Consider the following 18113-nt stretch of genomic DNA (forward strand, 5'->3'; position numbering starts at 1 on the left):
TAATCAGGCATTGTACCTATAGCTTAATGGTTGCCTTTAAGCTGGTACCTGAACATAAACAGTCAAACCTCATTATCTCGGTGAGACTGATAAAAAACTTCCAGATATCTGAGGATTTCAAGATGTAAAGGTTAAAATAGACTTTATGAAACCATGGTTGAGACTGCCATCTTATTTCAATATTTATATTATATTCAAGATAGAGATTTAAAAAAAAAAGAGGTACATTAGAAGCAATGAGTTACTCAAATTTCATATATATTCAAATCACATCTTCTCCAACTGGTATCTATTAAACTACAAAGATGAACAAATTTTTATACCGACCATGAAATTTGACCTGGTATGAATAAATTTTTTTTTTTTATCCCCACCTCCCTTTTACAAAATATGCACCAATTTTTTTCAATACAAGAGAGACGAAAAAATCCATCTTTAACCTTACCAAAGAAATAGCTTGTAATTAGAGACTATAAACCAATAATTTCTGGCTTTTATTATGTATTGTACATTTATATATTGTAAAAGCAGTAATATTTGTTGAGAATTTAATTTCGTTCTTTTCGTTGGCAGTTTTAATCAACGAAATTAAATCCATGACGATTCTTTAACCCAAGTATTAAAGAATACAGAGTTGATATGTAATACATTTTAGAGATTACAATGTGACGAAATCAAATGCAACAAAATTTCCTTTCGTTTAAAAAAAACGAAATTTTGACCCAACGAAAATATGTGCTTCTACAGTATTTACCTCATAGGATCCTGGTCCGGGTCCTTCTGACTTGAGGTCCTTAAAACGTTTGTCCTTGGTGACCATTAGTCCTCCCTTCCTGGCAAGTCCCTCCTTTGAGTCATATGCTCCTGGGCCTATAGGATTAAGGTATCAGACAATTATACAAAATACAATAGTGGTAACATACATTTCAGGGCTAAAGATAATCTTTTGTAACATCTATTTATCATAAAAAACATGTGCATTCACATTTTACAAACATGTAAGTAATTATTTTTCAATAATAAGTTTTCAACAAAATCTGTATTGTGGTTTGAAGGTATAATAAGAGAATCAAGCAGCTAAAATATTATTTTCACCTTTTCTTTCTCTTTTTATTCTAGAAGCACACACAACCTCTCTCTCTCTCTCTCTCTCTCTCTCTCTCTCTCTCTCTCTCTCTCTCTCTCTCTCTCTCTCTCTCTCTCTCTCTCTCTCTCTTTCTCTCTCTCTCTCTCTCTCTCTCTCTCTCTCCCCAACATGATTGAATTTTGAACCTGTTGAACGAATTTTTCAACTGATGATAAAAACTCTATAAAATATTGTCCTGCGAGCTCAGTAAATGTCCTATGCTCGCCTATTATACTGTCTTTCATCATTTATCTTTCCCAGTTCTGACAAGTAGATTTATGAAGACTTTTTCCATTGCACCATGTGCCAAATCAATTTATTTTTGGTAAGCCTACACTAAATTAATTTGGGATATGAGGTTTTTATGGAGCCCCATCTTCCACACTGAATTAAGAAGTCTCGAAACCTTTCGGCTTTAGGACTTTTTTTTATGGACATAACAAATTCCTGTTTTTGTTCAACGAGGTATTTATTTATGAGCGTCTTTATAAATACATATCTAATTCCACTTCGTAGGGTGAAAATAATTACTATTTTTGCAAAGAAATATCTGGTTTTATTTGCTGAAATCAAAAATGCACAAGTCACGGTGCCACCATTTTTCTTTTTACTTAATCCCTGTCTTCTGAATGAGGCTTTGCAGGAAAGTGTGAAACAAGTTGGAGTTTGCACTATTTTTTGGGGGGGAGAATGAAATGAGTTAACACTTTGGAACAAGAAATACATCCAGACATAGGATGCTTCTAGGTGAATAGATGCAGTATCAAGTTCAGCATATGACATTTTTACAAATGTGTTAACACTTTAAAGCCAAAATACAAGAATAGTATAAATCTCCATCTTATTAAAGAAGGGGGGTATTTATTATACATTGGGAGGAACAGGATGCAATGATGGCATCTAAGTTACAATGTGATTCATGCATTAACATGATTCTGGAGATATTGAATCAGTCAGGTACTGCATGTAAGCAATTACTCTAGGATGGGGAAACAAGCTCACAATCACCGCTACAGCCCTCTGTATCTTACCCTGACCCCGGTGACCTCAAACCCCACCCCCCCATAGCAGGATCTGCCATGATGAAAGGCAAGATAAAAGCATGTTCACATTCCTCACAAAGTCTACAGGTGAAATTACTTAGTCAAGATAATCGTTTGATTAGCAAACAGAATTGTTTCTTTGCTGAGGAAATTAATGGGTCTTCCAATATACCTACCAATTGTTCAGGGCCGACTGATAGATAGAAGAAATGGGGGTTGCCATAAAAACATGCCTGTTGACCTTGCCTGTTGCTAAGGAAATGTATGGTGTATGTTTATCCAAACAAATTAAAGATAAGGTCACATGATGCTAATCAAGATAAGGTTGCAATTTTTTTGGGGGGGGGGGGGGTGAAATGTACTAGTATTACATTAATTAAATGGTTTCGCATTAGCAACCTAGACATGCATTAATTATGCTATAGTTCTGAAAAAAAATCTCTGCAAAGTCCAGTGAACCAAATTCAATGACTGTATGCAACAAAAAAGAACCTTGATCTATACATTCACTGGGCTTCAGGCAAAGTCACTAAAATAATTTCAAGAGATACCTCTTGTCCCATGTTCTGTGAAATAACAAAAGATTTATATGTCATAACAACTGCTTTAATCAAAACTAATGATTTCAGATTACCGTACATAAATATTCCTGTTAAAACTATAAAAATGAACTTCAACAATAAGGAAAAGGTGGACCGGGCAGGAGAGAAAGAGAAAAAAAATATTTTTTTGTTGTTTTGATTAACTCTTTAATGTTGAAAAATCTTTGAATATGGTGGTTACATGCATGGATGTGAATATGAAATAGAATTCAGAAGGAACTACTGATGGCACATTCCTTTGAACTAAATGGCGAATGAATTTCAAAATATTTTGCTAATTTTGATGCAATTGTTTTCAAGATTATGGAAACAGCTAGAGGTATGTGTCCTAAAAAATAAATATAGGTCATGGTTACAATGAACTTTTAACTTTCTATCTAAAACAAAAAAAATGTTCTATTTCTATCTGATGTCAATTCTTTTCTTCTCTTGCCATTCCAATCATTCAACACCAATAAGTTTTAATTACCCCGACCCCAATTCGAAATTGTACACAATTTGTAGACAAGACCTCGTGAGCTTTGACAGAAATTCCCCAAAAGAAAAATTACGCAGGACAGAAGTGGTTTGATGCTGAACAGAGGAACTCTCTCCGCTATGAAATAATGCACAAGTGCCGTCTCAGCCATGTTCCTCGTTAATTTCAAAGCGGCCATGTAATTTGGTTCATGTAATTTTCGAGATGGGGGTTTTGTTAAGTCAAACACAGAACCAAGGAAGATGAAGAATAATCTGAAATTGGCCGCTCCTCTCCTTCTATTTGCGGTGGGTTTCAGGTTTTATTTGGCTTGACATGAACAATAGCTTGAGAGTAAATTGTTTGTCTGCCAAAGCAGTTTACCCAGTCCTGTAACACTTCAGATTTTACAGAAGTTTCAAAGAGCCTGTGCCAGATCTAAAAACGTTTGGTCTAATAACTCGCCATGTTCGTTTTCGAGAATAAAGATGCCTAGCAATTATTGCTTTAATCAGTCTTCAAGTTGTTTTCTATCCAAGAGGTTATAATGAAAAGTTCAAAAATATTTTGCGAAATTACAAGTGTTTACGCCATTTTTTATGACAGCAAAGAAATTGCTCTATGATTAACACACGAATGAGAGGCTCCAAGACTACATGAATTCTAGTTGGTGGAAATTTATTGTGCTCTAAAACATAATTGGACATCTTGGAACATATGCTAATCTAATAATTGAGATAAAACGGGGTTAAACTGGAACAAGACTTGTGACATCTCTCCCGATAACGGATATATATCTGGCAAATAATTGTAAAACTTGTACCGTTAAATTGTAAAAAATAGCTACCACTGGCCATTCTGATGGTTATCGACTAAAAAATTGCCACTTTTATTTCTTTCAAAAGTCCTTTAATCCCGATGAAATATCTGTAACCCAATGATAAACCTTGTCTCCCATCTTTCACTTCAAAAAGTTAGTGTACTCTTCCCCCAATTTACGATATAAGAAATAAATCTTGGGTAACCCTTGTTCTAGAACTCGACAAGAGCTGGAAAATCTCAAACGTTGGGCACTACTACCTTAAATATATGCTTATACAGTGAGATATTGGAGTTAGTGTGTGTCTTCTGTCAGCATGCAAAACAGAGTAAAACAAAACAGGCATCTGGGCTACTTATCCCACCCAGATAAGCCCTCTCAGAAGAAATAGGCTGTCAAATTTTTCAGCTCATTCCAGCAGCCATAATTAATGGTCATTAGGAAAGTGGCACAGAGATACTAAAAGGAGGGGGAAATAAAAAAAAAAAAATGCAATACAATGTATATCCAAAATACTGGACTTGTGAGTGAATTTGCTAATGACGAAAGCGGCCAGAGAGACCATTATGAGAAAGACTATATGCTCAATCTTGAACATGAAAGGGCTTTTAGTCATAATTTGTGCAATGCTCATCAAGAAGTCTTTGGGTCTGCAGTCATACCAACAAAGCAGTTAATTTGCGGAGAACAGGGCTCGATCGAGGTCATTCATAGAAATTATTACTCAACAGTGTTTGATCAAGGTCGATTCTATAAAGCAATCATTCCATTTTCATAGGAATATTAATATTTGCATTTAACTTTTATTTGGGGTTTAATCAAGCTTTAAGAGACTTGAGTTTCAAACAGTTATGATCCTTTCCATGTTGACACTAATGTGCCAAATTGATTTCTACTGCAACACTCTTTTTTTTCGTATTTGCCAATTTATTACGATTACTCATTTTAAAGAAATTATCTCAGCAATGGAATATTGTGTTCCGTTGATAAAAACAATGAAAAATTATTTTTACCCGCAAAATGCATGTTTATACACTGCATTTGAGATAATTATTTTTGATCCGAAAAATATTTACGATCCTCTGTCACAATATGGCTGAAATAATCGCTGATAAGACCTGATTTATGCAGAATGATTCCACGTTCGACTAACAAAATATTGTTCACGTGCAGAATAATATGCAACTTGCATCCTAGCAAACCCTGAAATCCTTGCATTTACTCTACTTCTTTTTTTATTTCTAATTTTTTTTTTTTTTTTAAAGCTGGTAAAAGAGAGATAGGTTTCAAGAATATTAATGTGAAATGTCACATGGCCTGAGAGATGCTAATAAAATATGTACATAAATGACCTCCAGGTATGACCCCAGTGGTAGGAAATCTCACCTTTGACCTTGAACAACACTAAATGCTGTAAAAATCCCCCTGAGATACATGCTGTGAAGGGAAAAGACAAATAAGCTGCAACATCATTAAATCTTATGACAAACAACATACTGCTCTCTAAAACTTTAGGGAATCCATAACTTATTGCTTAAGTGTAAGTTCCCAGAATATCCTTTTAATTCCTTTAATTATTCAATTTCTTTAATACATGTAATTCTTATTAACATTTTTTTTTCTTATTTACTGTCAGAAATCAAATTAAAAAAACAAGTGACCAGTAAATGAAAATAGACTGCAGGTGAAAAAACCTGAAAATAATTTTGTGCCCACAACATAATGCAGGCATATTGAATTTACCGTAAATCAAATAATAAATTAGCTGTAATTCTACTGATATACTCTTTGATTAATAATACAATTTTTCAAAGGGTGTTTTCTTTCTTTTAGCATCTACCTGCATGAACTAATATTTGTAAGATTATGTTTTCAGACCTTTAAGTTGTAAATAAACTTTCAATTCTTTGTGAAACAATTGTGCTGCAGTCCTTACAAAACTCTTAATTAAGCTGTGACTTGCACAATTTGTAAGATTTCAGGGCATATCAAATAAAGAAAGAAAAAAAAACTCAACAAAAACCCAAATTCATGCAAGATCCAAACCAGGTGTTCATGCAGTTTTGATTGAACACTCGCTGAGATTCTGGGCCAATCCTAAGTGATCCATATTAATTCATAACCCAAGTATATTTGTCATTTTGTTTTTTTATGTGGCTAAGTGCTGAACACATCATACATAATGTTCAACATGTCTCTATTCAGGAATATGACATGGTCCTAACATATCATGATAGACAATTATCTATCTTGTGGCCGATGCATCAACCCAGGCATTGCTATTGTAAGTGCCGTTTTTTTGGTGTTTTTTTTTGTTTGGTTACCGACACTGTTCATAGGTGGAGTTATTTGTAAGATATGTCAGTGGGTTGAAATCAAACCATAATTATCCATCTTTCAACAAATAAACAAGACATCGTCATTTCAAAAATTTGTCCCCCAATGAAAAGTTACAGCAATTTTACCGGTATATAATGACAAATATATGTCAAATCTGCCAGAAATTTCAATTCCAGGTACATGCAAACAGCAATGAATGCCAAAGTACCATCCCAGGTTTTCTAATATCAAAAAATGTTTTCATAGAGAACAAACCAAAGACAATCCTTTTTTTCTACTGATTGAATGAGATGTTGTTTTTAAGAGAAAAACATACCAGGTAATACATTAAAAATCATAAAATCCTCACAGAATAATTGAAATTCACTTGATAGTAACAAATTTTTCCAAATAAAAATATGATACTGGCAACAGAATTCAACATTTGTAAACTTCCCATGAGTCAGAATATCTCGATCAAAGCCTATCTCATTTACTGTCAGAAATACAATATCTTGATGTCAATTCTTCAATTAAATTTCTTTTTTTTTTTGCCAGCAATATCTTAACTTGCAGTTGCTTTCCCAAGACATGCATATTTTTGTTTTCTTCTAAGAATCAATTCATAAAGTGAGTTTTATCCAAGAAGAATTCTGACTGTTTAAGATATGTTGGCTGTTTTTCATCACTTTCAATTTTATGGACGCCTAGAAAGAAAAAAAATTAATGCAAGGGAGATAACTCTTATGAATAAATCTGCATTCTTTCACATGTTTATAACACTGAGGTAATTTTCTCCTGTTTCAAGCTTCTTATCTGTAAATGGGAGAAACGTAAATACTATTTAATGAGTAGCTATTGTCAGAACCTAACCTATGTGCATTGAAGCAGTTTCCTAATTTATATATAATATAATTAACGGTACTGCACCTAAATAGATATAAAATGCAAACTGATAGGCTGTTTTTACTGTACGGGAGGGAAATGGGGAGGTTTTATTTCTGAACTGAAATTCTGCTGGCTTCCATTCTTTATTCACAATATATACTGCACGCAGATCATTTATCTTTTAAAATCTTAATTTGGGAAATGGGTTAAGGAATTGATACAAGAAATCAAAGCTAATAAATTTAAGAATAATTGCTCCATATCTGATTGAGCTCTTCCTGTAAAATTACATGCAGTCAATTGAGGGCCAAAGTGTTCAATGCAAGTAAATACAGGTATATAAATTTATCACCGGTCAAAGCATGAAAAATCATAATATTGCACTGCAATGCTTACTCTATAAAACGTTTAAAATATTCCAGCTGAAGAAAGAACTGTTAAAAATGGTACTAACAGAAGTCCTTTCAATGATAATTGACTTGATTTTGCACATCATACATGACTTTTTCAGTGGAACGGGACAAAAGCATTGTATCTGAGTGCATGGTTTCCTTAGTTAGATATTTCAAAATGTATGTTCTTGAATTCATCAGCTGGATACCTACATTTTCAAACCAATAAAAGCAATAAGTCTGGCTGCATTAATTAACAGACATACCTCTCTATGTTAATCTCGAGTCATGTTCATTAAGGTTATGAAAGCATATTGTAATTCATCACAGTATGACAGACTCCTGTATCAAGATAACTGCTGTAGCCATTTGTTTCAAGCCAAGCAAGACATATATGGAAACTGGCCTTTAGCTGTGTTACTCTAACGCATTAAAGATGTAAGTGCTGTAAGATGCCCACAATACAATTATCATTCCGTCTGTATACATACATGTATATCCCTTCTTAAAATTACTCCCAATTACGTGCGCCATACTAGGCTTACACATCAGCATCCGAGTACGACTATATTGGATCAACTTCCACATCACCCAGTAATTCAATAAACCAACAACAAAAATATCTACAATCTGCCAATTTTCCTCCAAACTTCCTGCCTCATCCAATTCTGGTATTTCTCTGTTTTGCTCATCTTGGCCCCATTTATTGGCCATAATTTGATCTTTCATGATGGTAAGCGATGATTCCCCGAGTAGATTTAGCAGATACCTTGTATGTAAGAGTTCGATTAGATTGTCAATAGGCTGGGTAACAGTATTAGGAAGAATTCAATACCTTAATCTACAATGTAATGAATTACGTTATGTAACATTCTATTTAATTAGAGGGAATTCTAAATATTTGGTAGTCTTTTCAGGAAGGTAATGAATTGAGGTTATTGAATTAAATGAAATTTAATTATGGCATGAAGATGTATTCTCTACACACAAAAAATCAAACTTTCTGTCAAAACTATTTATGCATTTGTGGCAGTGAAAAGAAAAACTTATGGGATAATTTGTTTGAGTCTCAAAGGAGAATGCTCTAAACCAACTATTTGCAAAAATTTTGCCTGCTATAAATTGATTATTATTGACCATTTCAACTGCTCAAATTCTGAGACCTTCTCCAATGCAGCTGACATTTTTTTTGGAGACAAAATTTAGTCAAAATTACATTATTTCAATTAATTAAACTACGAAGCTCTGAATCTTCCTAGGTGATTTATTGTATCACGTAGTGCAATGTTAATACCCTAAAAAACATGTGCTCATAGCATTTCTTCGAGTTTTAATCTTTGACATTTTAACAGCAGCTTAAGATAAAGTAATATGATCCGCAAACCCCCCTATGTCATCAACTCTGACAGAAAGGTGTCACAAATAACCCGCCTCAATCTTGATTTGACCAACATTTCTGATAACTCAAGTCTCTTCACTCAGAAAAATCTTCTACATACTCTTCAAAGAAAAAAAATCTTTTCTGCCATATTTCAAAAATCAAGGTGGTCTATCCAGACAAATTTTGTCTGCCTTAAGTTCATAAACAAAGTAACCCATGGTTTTTTACCCCCCTTCTTCCTGTAATCAGAACGGCTGATTAGATTAATAAAATATGATGAGCAAGAAAGCTTTATCTTTCAATTCTAGAAATGCAACATGGATTACACAGGATGTATGCAGAAATGACTTCTGATTGAGCCCACAGTTTATTTAACAGATACGAGGTTTGTTTCTAAAGGGATTCCCTGACTAATTCAGTAATTGACAAAAAAAGTCTGGAGTTTAATTCTTGGCATATTCCCCTCTAAAACATTAAACATGCCTGTTTATATGGGGGAGACATTTCTTCATTACAGCAATGATTAATACTCGGCATTCTAAACTCTGGGCTTCTTAGCTGGGGATGCACTATATAATCATTATCTATTTACTCCAAACAGCAATTGCACTTTAAGAGTTAAAACTCAAGTTGGTCAAGGCTCTCTCTCTCTCTCTCTCTCTCTCTCTCTCTCTCTCTCTCTCTCTCTCTCTCTCTCTCTTCAAAACAGACACATACACATTCAAGCATTGCCTACTGTAATCGTTCATGCTGTTTGATGGGTGTCCAATTCAGTAAGGTACTACTGTACTGGACAACACAACTCATTAGAATGTACACCTTCCATTCCATGTCAGAACTCCAGACAGGAATCTGGATTTTATGAATCTCTTCACTATTCATCACAACTCTAAAGATCCATATCAAAACTCCAGACAGGAATCTGGATTTTATGAACCTCTTCACTATATTCATCACAACTCTAAGAATCCATGTCAAAACTCCAGACAGGAATCTGGATTCAGAAAGTCCTACCTGGTAAATCTGGATCGTTGTTATGGTTGATCACGTCTCTTGGAGGAGCAAATCTAGAGGCTGCTGAGAGGAAGGATCCATGTTTCCTCTTGGCCTCATCGGTCCTCGGTTTGGTCCTCTCTGTTCCCTGGAGCTGGGAGTTTTGATAGGACATGGCGACTTCATAGGATCCAGGTGGGGGCATCTCCTGCAATTTAATTCCATTTAAAAATAAAACAAAAGTAACCTTATGTATACATGGGTACCTACAAAATTTAAGCCTACTAAGCTTGTATGAGTACAATTTATTTGTTTTTTTTGTGAATGGAGTTAAGGTCAGTTTTTAGCACTGTAGCACTAATTCATTGGGAATCATTGATGGTTAAAAGTTTATATATTAATCATAATGGTGTACATATGATCACTAGATTTTAAATTGAAATGTTACCCACACGCATGTCTATTTTTTTTACTTTAAGAAAAACATTCTCAGTCCAGATATTTTATAAAATAAATGTAAAATTCATTCAGTCTGAGTAGACTGATCAATGCCTGCCCTGGTGACCTTCATGCAGACAGATGTAAATTTAAAAACCATTTTCCCCTCAAGATTTCCCTTATCGGGAGGTTGATACAGTAGAAACATATGAAATGGTCCTTAACCTGAAACATATTAGTCCTAATGTAAAAACAGCTTCAAAAGAAACCATTCAAGATGAAGAGTGCTCGAGTGGGATGGTTTAATCCTGCTTTGACATTCGGAGATTACGTGGTCCTCGAGCATCAAGCATACCCCACACTTAGCGATCAATAATGGATAAAAATGACCAAAACATAATTTGCAAAGAAAATACAATTATTCGAGAACATGTAAACACGGGGCCTAGTGTTTGGAGCCCAATAAGTTTGTGTAAGAAAACTTTCTAATGAAGTGCCTTGACCCGTGCAACTTGTACATTAGCAAGTTTGGCAGCAGAAAGGAAATTGTCATCTTGAAAAACAAACACAACTTGATGTTCATTAAATTTCCTTAGGGCGGAGTGGTTTGTGTAGATTTTGTTCCCCTTCTTTTTCTAAACTTACCCCCCCTTGTTATGCATTAGGTCATTGGAAAGTACATGGATAGAATTTTCGATAAGAAGTTTTTATATATTTGTATCTACTTCACTTAAATCATTGTCAACATGAGATATTTTCCCCAAAGACTCGATAATATTCAAGATAAGCAGGGTAAAAAAAAAATGGGGTTAAAACTTAAATAAAAGAAAAAGAATTAATCTCATTAAAATGTTACTAATAGGGAACTGTTCTATTGGGTACTTCATCTTTCCAGACTGAACCAATAAAGTGGATGCGGGCGGAGATAATGACTTGAAGTTTAATGTTACGAACAGGTGTCAAAGATTTCAAAAACAAACATAAAAGTTTACAGCTTCATGGCTACTCTACAAATTTGTGTCTGTTGATAAAAAAAAAAAAAATCAGCGATGTTAAGAACATTTTCAAGAAATACACAGAGAAAAAAAAAATCCTGAGAGTAGCTAAAAAAAACCCATAGATATCAGTGAAAATTTGGTTGAACTAAGAGCCAGAAGATATCATTTTGCAGACAATGCTCTGTAACCTAATTGTCTGCTTCTGCAACCTATAGCTTTTTGGTCAATTAGCACCTTCAGGAATCATTCAGCAGAACAACAAATAATAAACCAAATTTGATCACAAGATGGTGCGCATTTTTGCTAAATGCCATAAAATATTATCCCCATGGAGACTGGATACCTACCGTAATTTCATCACCGATTACATAATATATACTACCAGGACATCGGCAATTTGTCTCAAATTCCAACCCCCAAACTGTGGGGGGGAAGAACTTCGTGATTCATAGATATTGCATAACAAAAAGAAGAATTTCACAGATGAAAGGAAACAATCTATTGAACATATTTTTTGCAGGGTTTCATCGGTGCCATTGAGCCCGGTCAAAAAATATTTCAAATGTCAACTTGATTGTAACAAACTCTGATAACAAGCTTTCTTCATTAGGAAACATCTGTACATAAGTTTTTTCTTTCGGTTTAATTGTATTCACCAGTACATAGACCAATAAGATATAACGGTAGATATTTTTATATTATTACATGTAATATTGACAGGTGTCCCATTACCGGTACATCTCAAAAGAGATGAGAGAGAGAGAGAGATTCCTACCCTCTTTAAAGGGGCATGGTCACGATTTTGGTCAAATGTTATTTTTATGTTCTTATTATTTACAATGCTTTAAAAATGCATTTCTAATGATCAAATAAAATTTGAGAGTCAGTCGTCGAGTTTTATTAAGCAAGATGCAGGCCTCACAATTCTTTGTCATGTAAACAAGGCTTGTGCCCTATTTTTGTTTAGATAGGTTTAATATACATTTGTCTATCTTTTTACTTATTTTAAGCATAGATAAACAGTTCCTAACGTTAAACATATTCATTTTAAGTTTAAATTGAATTTTTTACTTCAAAGTTCAAAATGTAAACAACCGCTTTATTTACATAGCAAAGAATTTCAAGCTCTGTAACTCGCTTATAACTCAACAAATAACACTCAAATTTCGGCTGCCTGGCTGCCTATAATTAAAAATGCCTTTCTGAAGCATTCTAAATATTAAAATCAGAAAAATAATTTTTTACCAAAATCGTAACCATGCCCCTTTAAACCACACCAAACTATATGTCATTTTGGAAGACCATGTACATGGACACCAAAGTTCTAGCAATATATGTGATTGAACACTACACATCCCAATGGTGAGAGCCCATAGCCGATGTACAAATGAAAGTGTCTGATTAAACTGTCCCGTTTCTGATACTGTTAAAGATTGCAGGAGAAATCTAATAACAAAAGAATATACATCAACGATGGGCTGACAGGACTTACATTGCAGAGCAATATATGGCACCGAAACCATTTCATAAATATTCCTTGTTTGATTGGATTTTGGCTGAAGGATTCAATTTGCCAGACAAGCTTCTCTTATCAAATTTACTATCAGATGGATTCCATCTACAAATAAGGAATTAGCCATTTTTTTCCCTACAAATGCAAGAAGCCTGTTCTGGACCGTTTCTCCTGCTGTGGCATCGTGCAGGCAATTGTTGGACCCCAAGAATCATCAATAAAACGGACCGATAAGCAACCACAGGGAGCAAGAGGCTTGATTCTGGTTGATATAAAACAGACAATATCCAAGCTACCGCAGGAGATGATGAAAGAGATTTTCCTCTTGAATGTTTAATGCTGTTGATGGTCAAGAAATCCATTGTTCCTCGTGAGTTTATGGTACATGCACTAATTGCTATCAGTTTGCATGAAGATGAATGTCAAGTGCACTTTGACCAATTTTCTTAAATGTTTAAGTGGCATGCAATGCTAAAAGAGCAATTGTGAAAAAAGGGTAATTTTTCTCTCTGAGCAAATATTTCATTGATATGGAAATGAAATAAGAAAAGCATGAATAAGCTTAAAAAAAACAACAACAACAAATCTCTTCCAACTCAATTCTTTGTGAATTTTCCTTTCAAGAGTAAAAGACAACTGTGAACCTACGTGGCACCAAATGTACTTGACCAGCATCTGGAATACAAAGCCCGACCAGACGATTCTCACAGACAGAGAAACTTGTTGATTCCCATTTCCTGTTCCTGTAATGGACCAGCCAGCCTCCAGCATACAAGACACTTTCGCCATTTTCTGCACAAAGTACCCTGCAGGATGCACATTGCCCTGTGTAAATTTCAAGTTTGTTAGCATTCTTAATGAAAGATAATTGGAATGTGGCTCCAGGGCTATGGTTTCAGCTACATGAGAATCGTAGACTTTTTTAAACAAGCGTACCATTTCAATAGGTTTGTTTTTTGTTCAATGTCTGCATTTTAATGAAATATTGTCTGCCATTAATTAAATGTTTATAAAGGTGCCATAAATTTGACTCTTTTCAATGATACTGGAATTGTACACAAACTGAAGAGTGAATTATTGTTTATTTACATCTTGGATGGATGATAGAGTTTCTTATGTAAATAGACACAATAAAATTTGTCTTTTCAAAGAGTCTTGATATAAATATACTTACAAAGGTTTAAGAAGTGGCCAAGTTAGAAACAAAACAGTGGGCCTTTTGTATTTTAGCTATTCAGACAAATTATATCTACTTCAAGGAATGGCTAGAAACAACAATCTTTCAAAAGGCTTTTTTGATAAAATATTTTATTGAAAAACATGTTATACAAGTTAATATTCATACATGATGCTTAGAGGCATGTGTAAAGTTTTGTTATTCTGAGAGAGAGAGAGAGAGAGAGAGAGAGAGAGAGAGAGAGAGAGAGAGAGAGTGTGTGTGTGTGTGCATGCTTACTCTACTTTTCCCATTTTACCATTGAAAAGACACTGGAAAATTTCTCATAACAAACTCCCAAATTATCACACCAACAAGCATCATGGGAAATTAAGATGGAAGACAGTCAGAGCTGAATATGACATACTCCATCAAAAACTCGGAGGAAGGTGTGAAAAAATGATGGATAGTGTTCTATTAGAAATTGGGAAGAATAATTGATTGCTATGGTTTTAACTGAATTTCTCATCCATTTCTCAAACTCGTTTTTAGGAAAGGAAAGACTTATTTGAGTTGTTGCCATGGGCATTTGATCTTGATGGAAAAGTTCATTGCTAACAGAAAAGTGGAAAAATTGCATTGACTTCAATCAATAGTTTAAGTATGCATTTTATATGTTTCAACTGACGTCTGCTTTATCATGACAACTGCATCTGCACTCTCAATTTCACTGGAAAAACACTTCCGCTGACTCCCACATTATAAACCACAGTTCTGGTCAGAGAGAATAGTACACCGAGATCCGAGATATCATGACTCGGCCATTGGTGCCATGCAAAGCATATCCCCCACATACACACAAATTCTCGCCATTACAAGATGAAAACAGCACTCGGGGGACGAGAGTAGGAATACGTTAGGAGCTGACGATGGTGCCTAAGTGCAACAAAACATATAACCATCACCAGGATCCAGATCATGTTTTCAGACCACATATGGATATTGGATTGTTCTGCCCTTGTACGATCTCTTAATGTTGACAAGTTATTGTCTGAATATTTATGAAGTTCGGACCACCATTACAGATGAGATGCACTTCTGGTCTCGGGCTATCTATGATATTTTAATGCGTACTCTTTGCATGTGGGCTTTTCGGCTGCAGTCAGCATTATTCGCTTTGATACTGATCCATCTTTCATTGCAAGCTCTCTTCAAATCATAGTACCGAATTGCTGATTTGAGGCTGCATGAATACTTGAAATGAATTTTTTCTACACATGCACATATAATGGAAGATATTTGGCATCAAAAATATTTTTTCTGAATCTTCAAATTTCCAATCAATAGTTTTTGATAACATGCCTTAGTCCATAGAGACTTTTCTAAGTTATATACTATGAAATAAAATATCGACTTTAAGATTCTGATACACCGATAAGAAATTAAGGATAATAACTATAATCATAATATACAATTTTAGCTATAATTGGTCAAACCTTGATTCAACTTCTTTAATTTACATAGTAAAATTACCAAAAATAGGCCTAAGACCCCACCTGTAAAAATATCTGGATCCATGCACACATATGACTCCATATGGTGAATTCTTAATGTGTGTATTCATATGTGGGTCTGCCACAATAATATATCAGTTGATTATTTGGCAGTGCCACATGCATACCTTAACTACAGTAGGTGGGTCCTTGAGTCTAGACGTCACGGACGAGAACTGAGCAGTCATATTCTGGTACCGGTTCTGGAACGGTTTTTCCTTGATCTGGTAGTGAGCCGGACCCGGTACTTCCACTTCTTCTTTCTTTGTGATTGGTTTAATTCGGACGGACGTGGTGCCAAATACCCCTTTCCTTGTGCTCTCGATGTAGGCTCTCCTCATACTGTCCGAGCCCATTCCAGTCAAGTTATAGGCCCCGGGTCCTGGAATTTTGTCATTATTATGAATTTGTTACATTCCATCATTTTATACTGTCATTCGTTAAATTTCATTACTAGGTATTTCATTTACAGTACTCTGGTCACTAGATATTTCATTTACAGTACTCTGGTCACTATATATTTCATTTACAGTACTCTGGTCACTATATATTTCATTTACAGTACTTTGATTACAGTTTCATCTAACATATGTATTGAGAAATTTTATGAAAATTCTGAAAATGAAAATAGTTAACTTGATTGAGAGACAGGTTTGATGGCATGAACATGTAAAAATCTTGATTTAATGATAAAAAACAATGAAAACAACTGCAGTATAATATACATGTACTTGATGACTATTTCCATCAAATAGTAATTACAAGCTCATTCCTCCTATTTCATGTCATTACTTTCACTAAGAACTGCATTTGCCAGCATAAAAAACACATTACGTTTCAGTTAAACCCTTCAATATTTTAAAAACAAGATATAAACTGAGTGTATGAGGGTGCAAAGCCCTAAATGGTACCAACTCATTTCTTCTTCTGAACAATAATTCTTAAGAAGATCTAAACTTCTGACAGCTTTTTCACTCAAAAGCCGCTAAAAAATGCCACATTTTATAATTGAGTCAATTCAGAAACTGCCCAGCAAGGAATAAGCTTTAATTCTTAAAATTCAATTTGTCTGCCCACACATTAGATCTGACGTTTGAGAGAAAATATCTCCAGAAAAGAAATTAAAACGGCAATTAACTTGGTGACAAGTTGAAGACACTGCATGCATGGGTTGTGTGAAGTTCCACACACACCGAGAATCGAGATGACGAGTCTGAGATCGAGCGAGTCCCCAATGGTAGAAACTCTCCAGGAAATAATGAAAATTTATCACAAGTTTGCCGATGGGCTCAGAAGTGACTCACTTTCTGGGGCTAGCTTGCATACAGAAATATAAAATATCAAAAGAATGAAAATTAGAATGATTTCATAATGCAAGCTAGGATGATTTGTTTATGTCTTTTTCTTGGTGTGAATTAACTCGGAAGTCACTGGGGGAGGGTAAAATAATTCTTTGGTTTTAGTCAGAAAATGCAAGATCTTGTATAAGTTAAGGCTTATTTATTCACGCTGTAAAAAAGTCTTTTGCTTCACACAAAATTTATTAAAATATTTTTAATGAAATTTTAAATTATGCCTGAATTCTTTTTGCATTCAATTGATTAAATAAATATAAAAACAACATTCATTAGACCAGTTAGAAAATATCATTGCATTAATATCTTGCTTATAAGAATTTAAGTTTTTGGTGAAATACACATGTACATGTATTATCATTATGTACCATATTAACCTAATCTGTTCTTCTGGGGAAAATATATCCCCTTAACTAAATCTTTTTTACAAATAATTGAATTTAAATCTAAAGATGTATTGATCCAAGCATCACTTAAAAGAATTTGATAGAAAGTCAAACGGAATACAAAAAAGCCAGAATTTTAACAGGGCAATTAAAAGTGGGTTTTAATTTGGGGGGGGGGGGGGTGGAGGTGAGGAGATGTTTCTTCTTAATTTTTGCTTCTCTAATGGAACACTTACTGAGGCAATAAGAAGGCATATGGCGAAGACTTTAAACCTTAATACATTGAGAAACATTGTCAGAAGTTACACATGTAAAAGCGTTATCGTGATAAAACTCGGATTTCATAATGACATGGCCTGTCATATTGTCAAAGAGCAAAATACCAGAAAACACATAAACAACAATTTTGCCGGGACGATCCATATGGCCCCCCAAATCATGGATGTATTAAAGACAAGACGTAATTCTGCGACTCTGAGAAAGTCATATGGCCTGGCCAACACCAGGGGTGACATTTTTCAGACCCCCATTCCCCCCTCTCATAAAAAACGGCCTGACAATTTTTAATGCATGGGGCATCTGGGCAAAAAGAGGAAAGCCTTGTGCGATGCACATCTTCCGAGAAGTCTGGAATTTATGTGCGTTTTTAATGGGATCTAAAAGGATGACGGGACATCAGCCTCATCAAGATTG

At 34.6% G+C, this 18113-nt stretch overlaps 1 protein-coding gene across 2 annotated transcripts in view; it reads right to left on the reverse strand.

The window, feature by feature from the left end:
- The window catches only part of LOC105341107 (sperm-tail PG-rich repeat-containing protein 2), a 31557-nt gene that overhangs the window by 8192 nt on the left and 5252 nt on the right, over positions 1-18113 (reverse strand). For both annotated transcript variants that reach the window (XM_011447443.4, XM_066065554.1), the window contains 3 exons: positions 15808-16061; positions 10043-10229; positions 755-870 (listed from right to left, as the gene is read on the reverse strand). In XM_011447443.4, coding sequence (XP_011445745.2) covers positions 755-870; positions 10043-10229; positions 15808-16061 — 557 coding nt within the window. The remainder of the gene's footprint in view (positions 1-754; positions 871-10042; positions 10230-15807; positions 16062-18113) is intronic.

This window comes from Magallana gigas, chromosome 7, assembly GCF_963853765.1.
Source record: "Magallana gigas chromosome 7, xbMagGiga1.1, whole genome shotgun sequence".
In the NCBI taxonomy this organism is placed as follows: domain Eukaryota; kingdom Metazoa; phylum Mollusca; class Bivalvia; order Ostreida; family Ostreidae; genus Magallana; species Magallana gigas.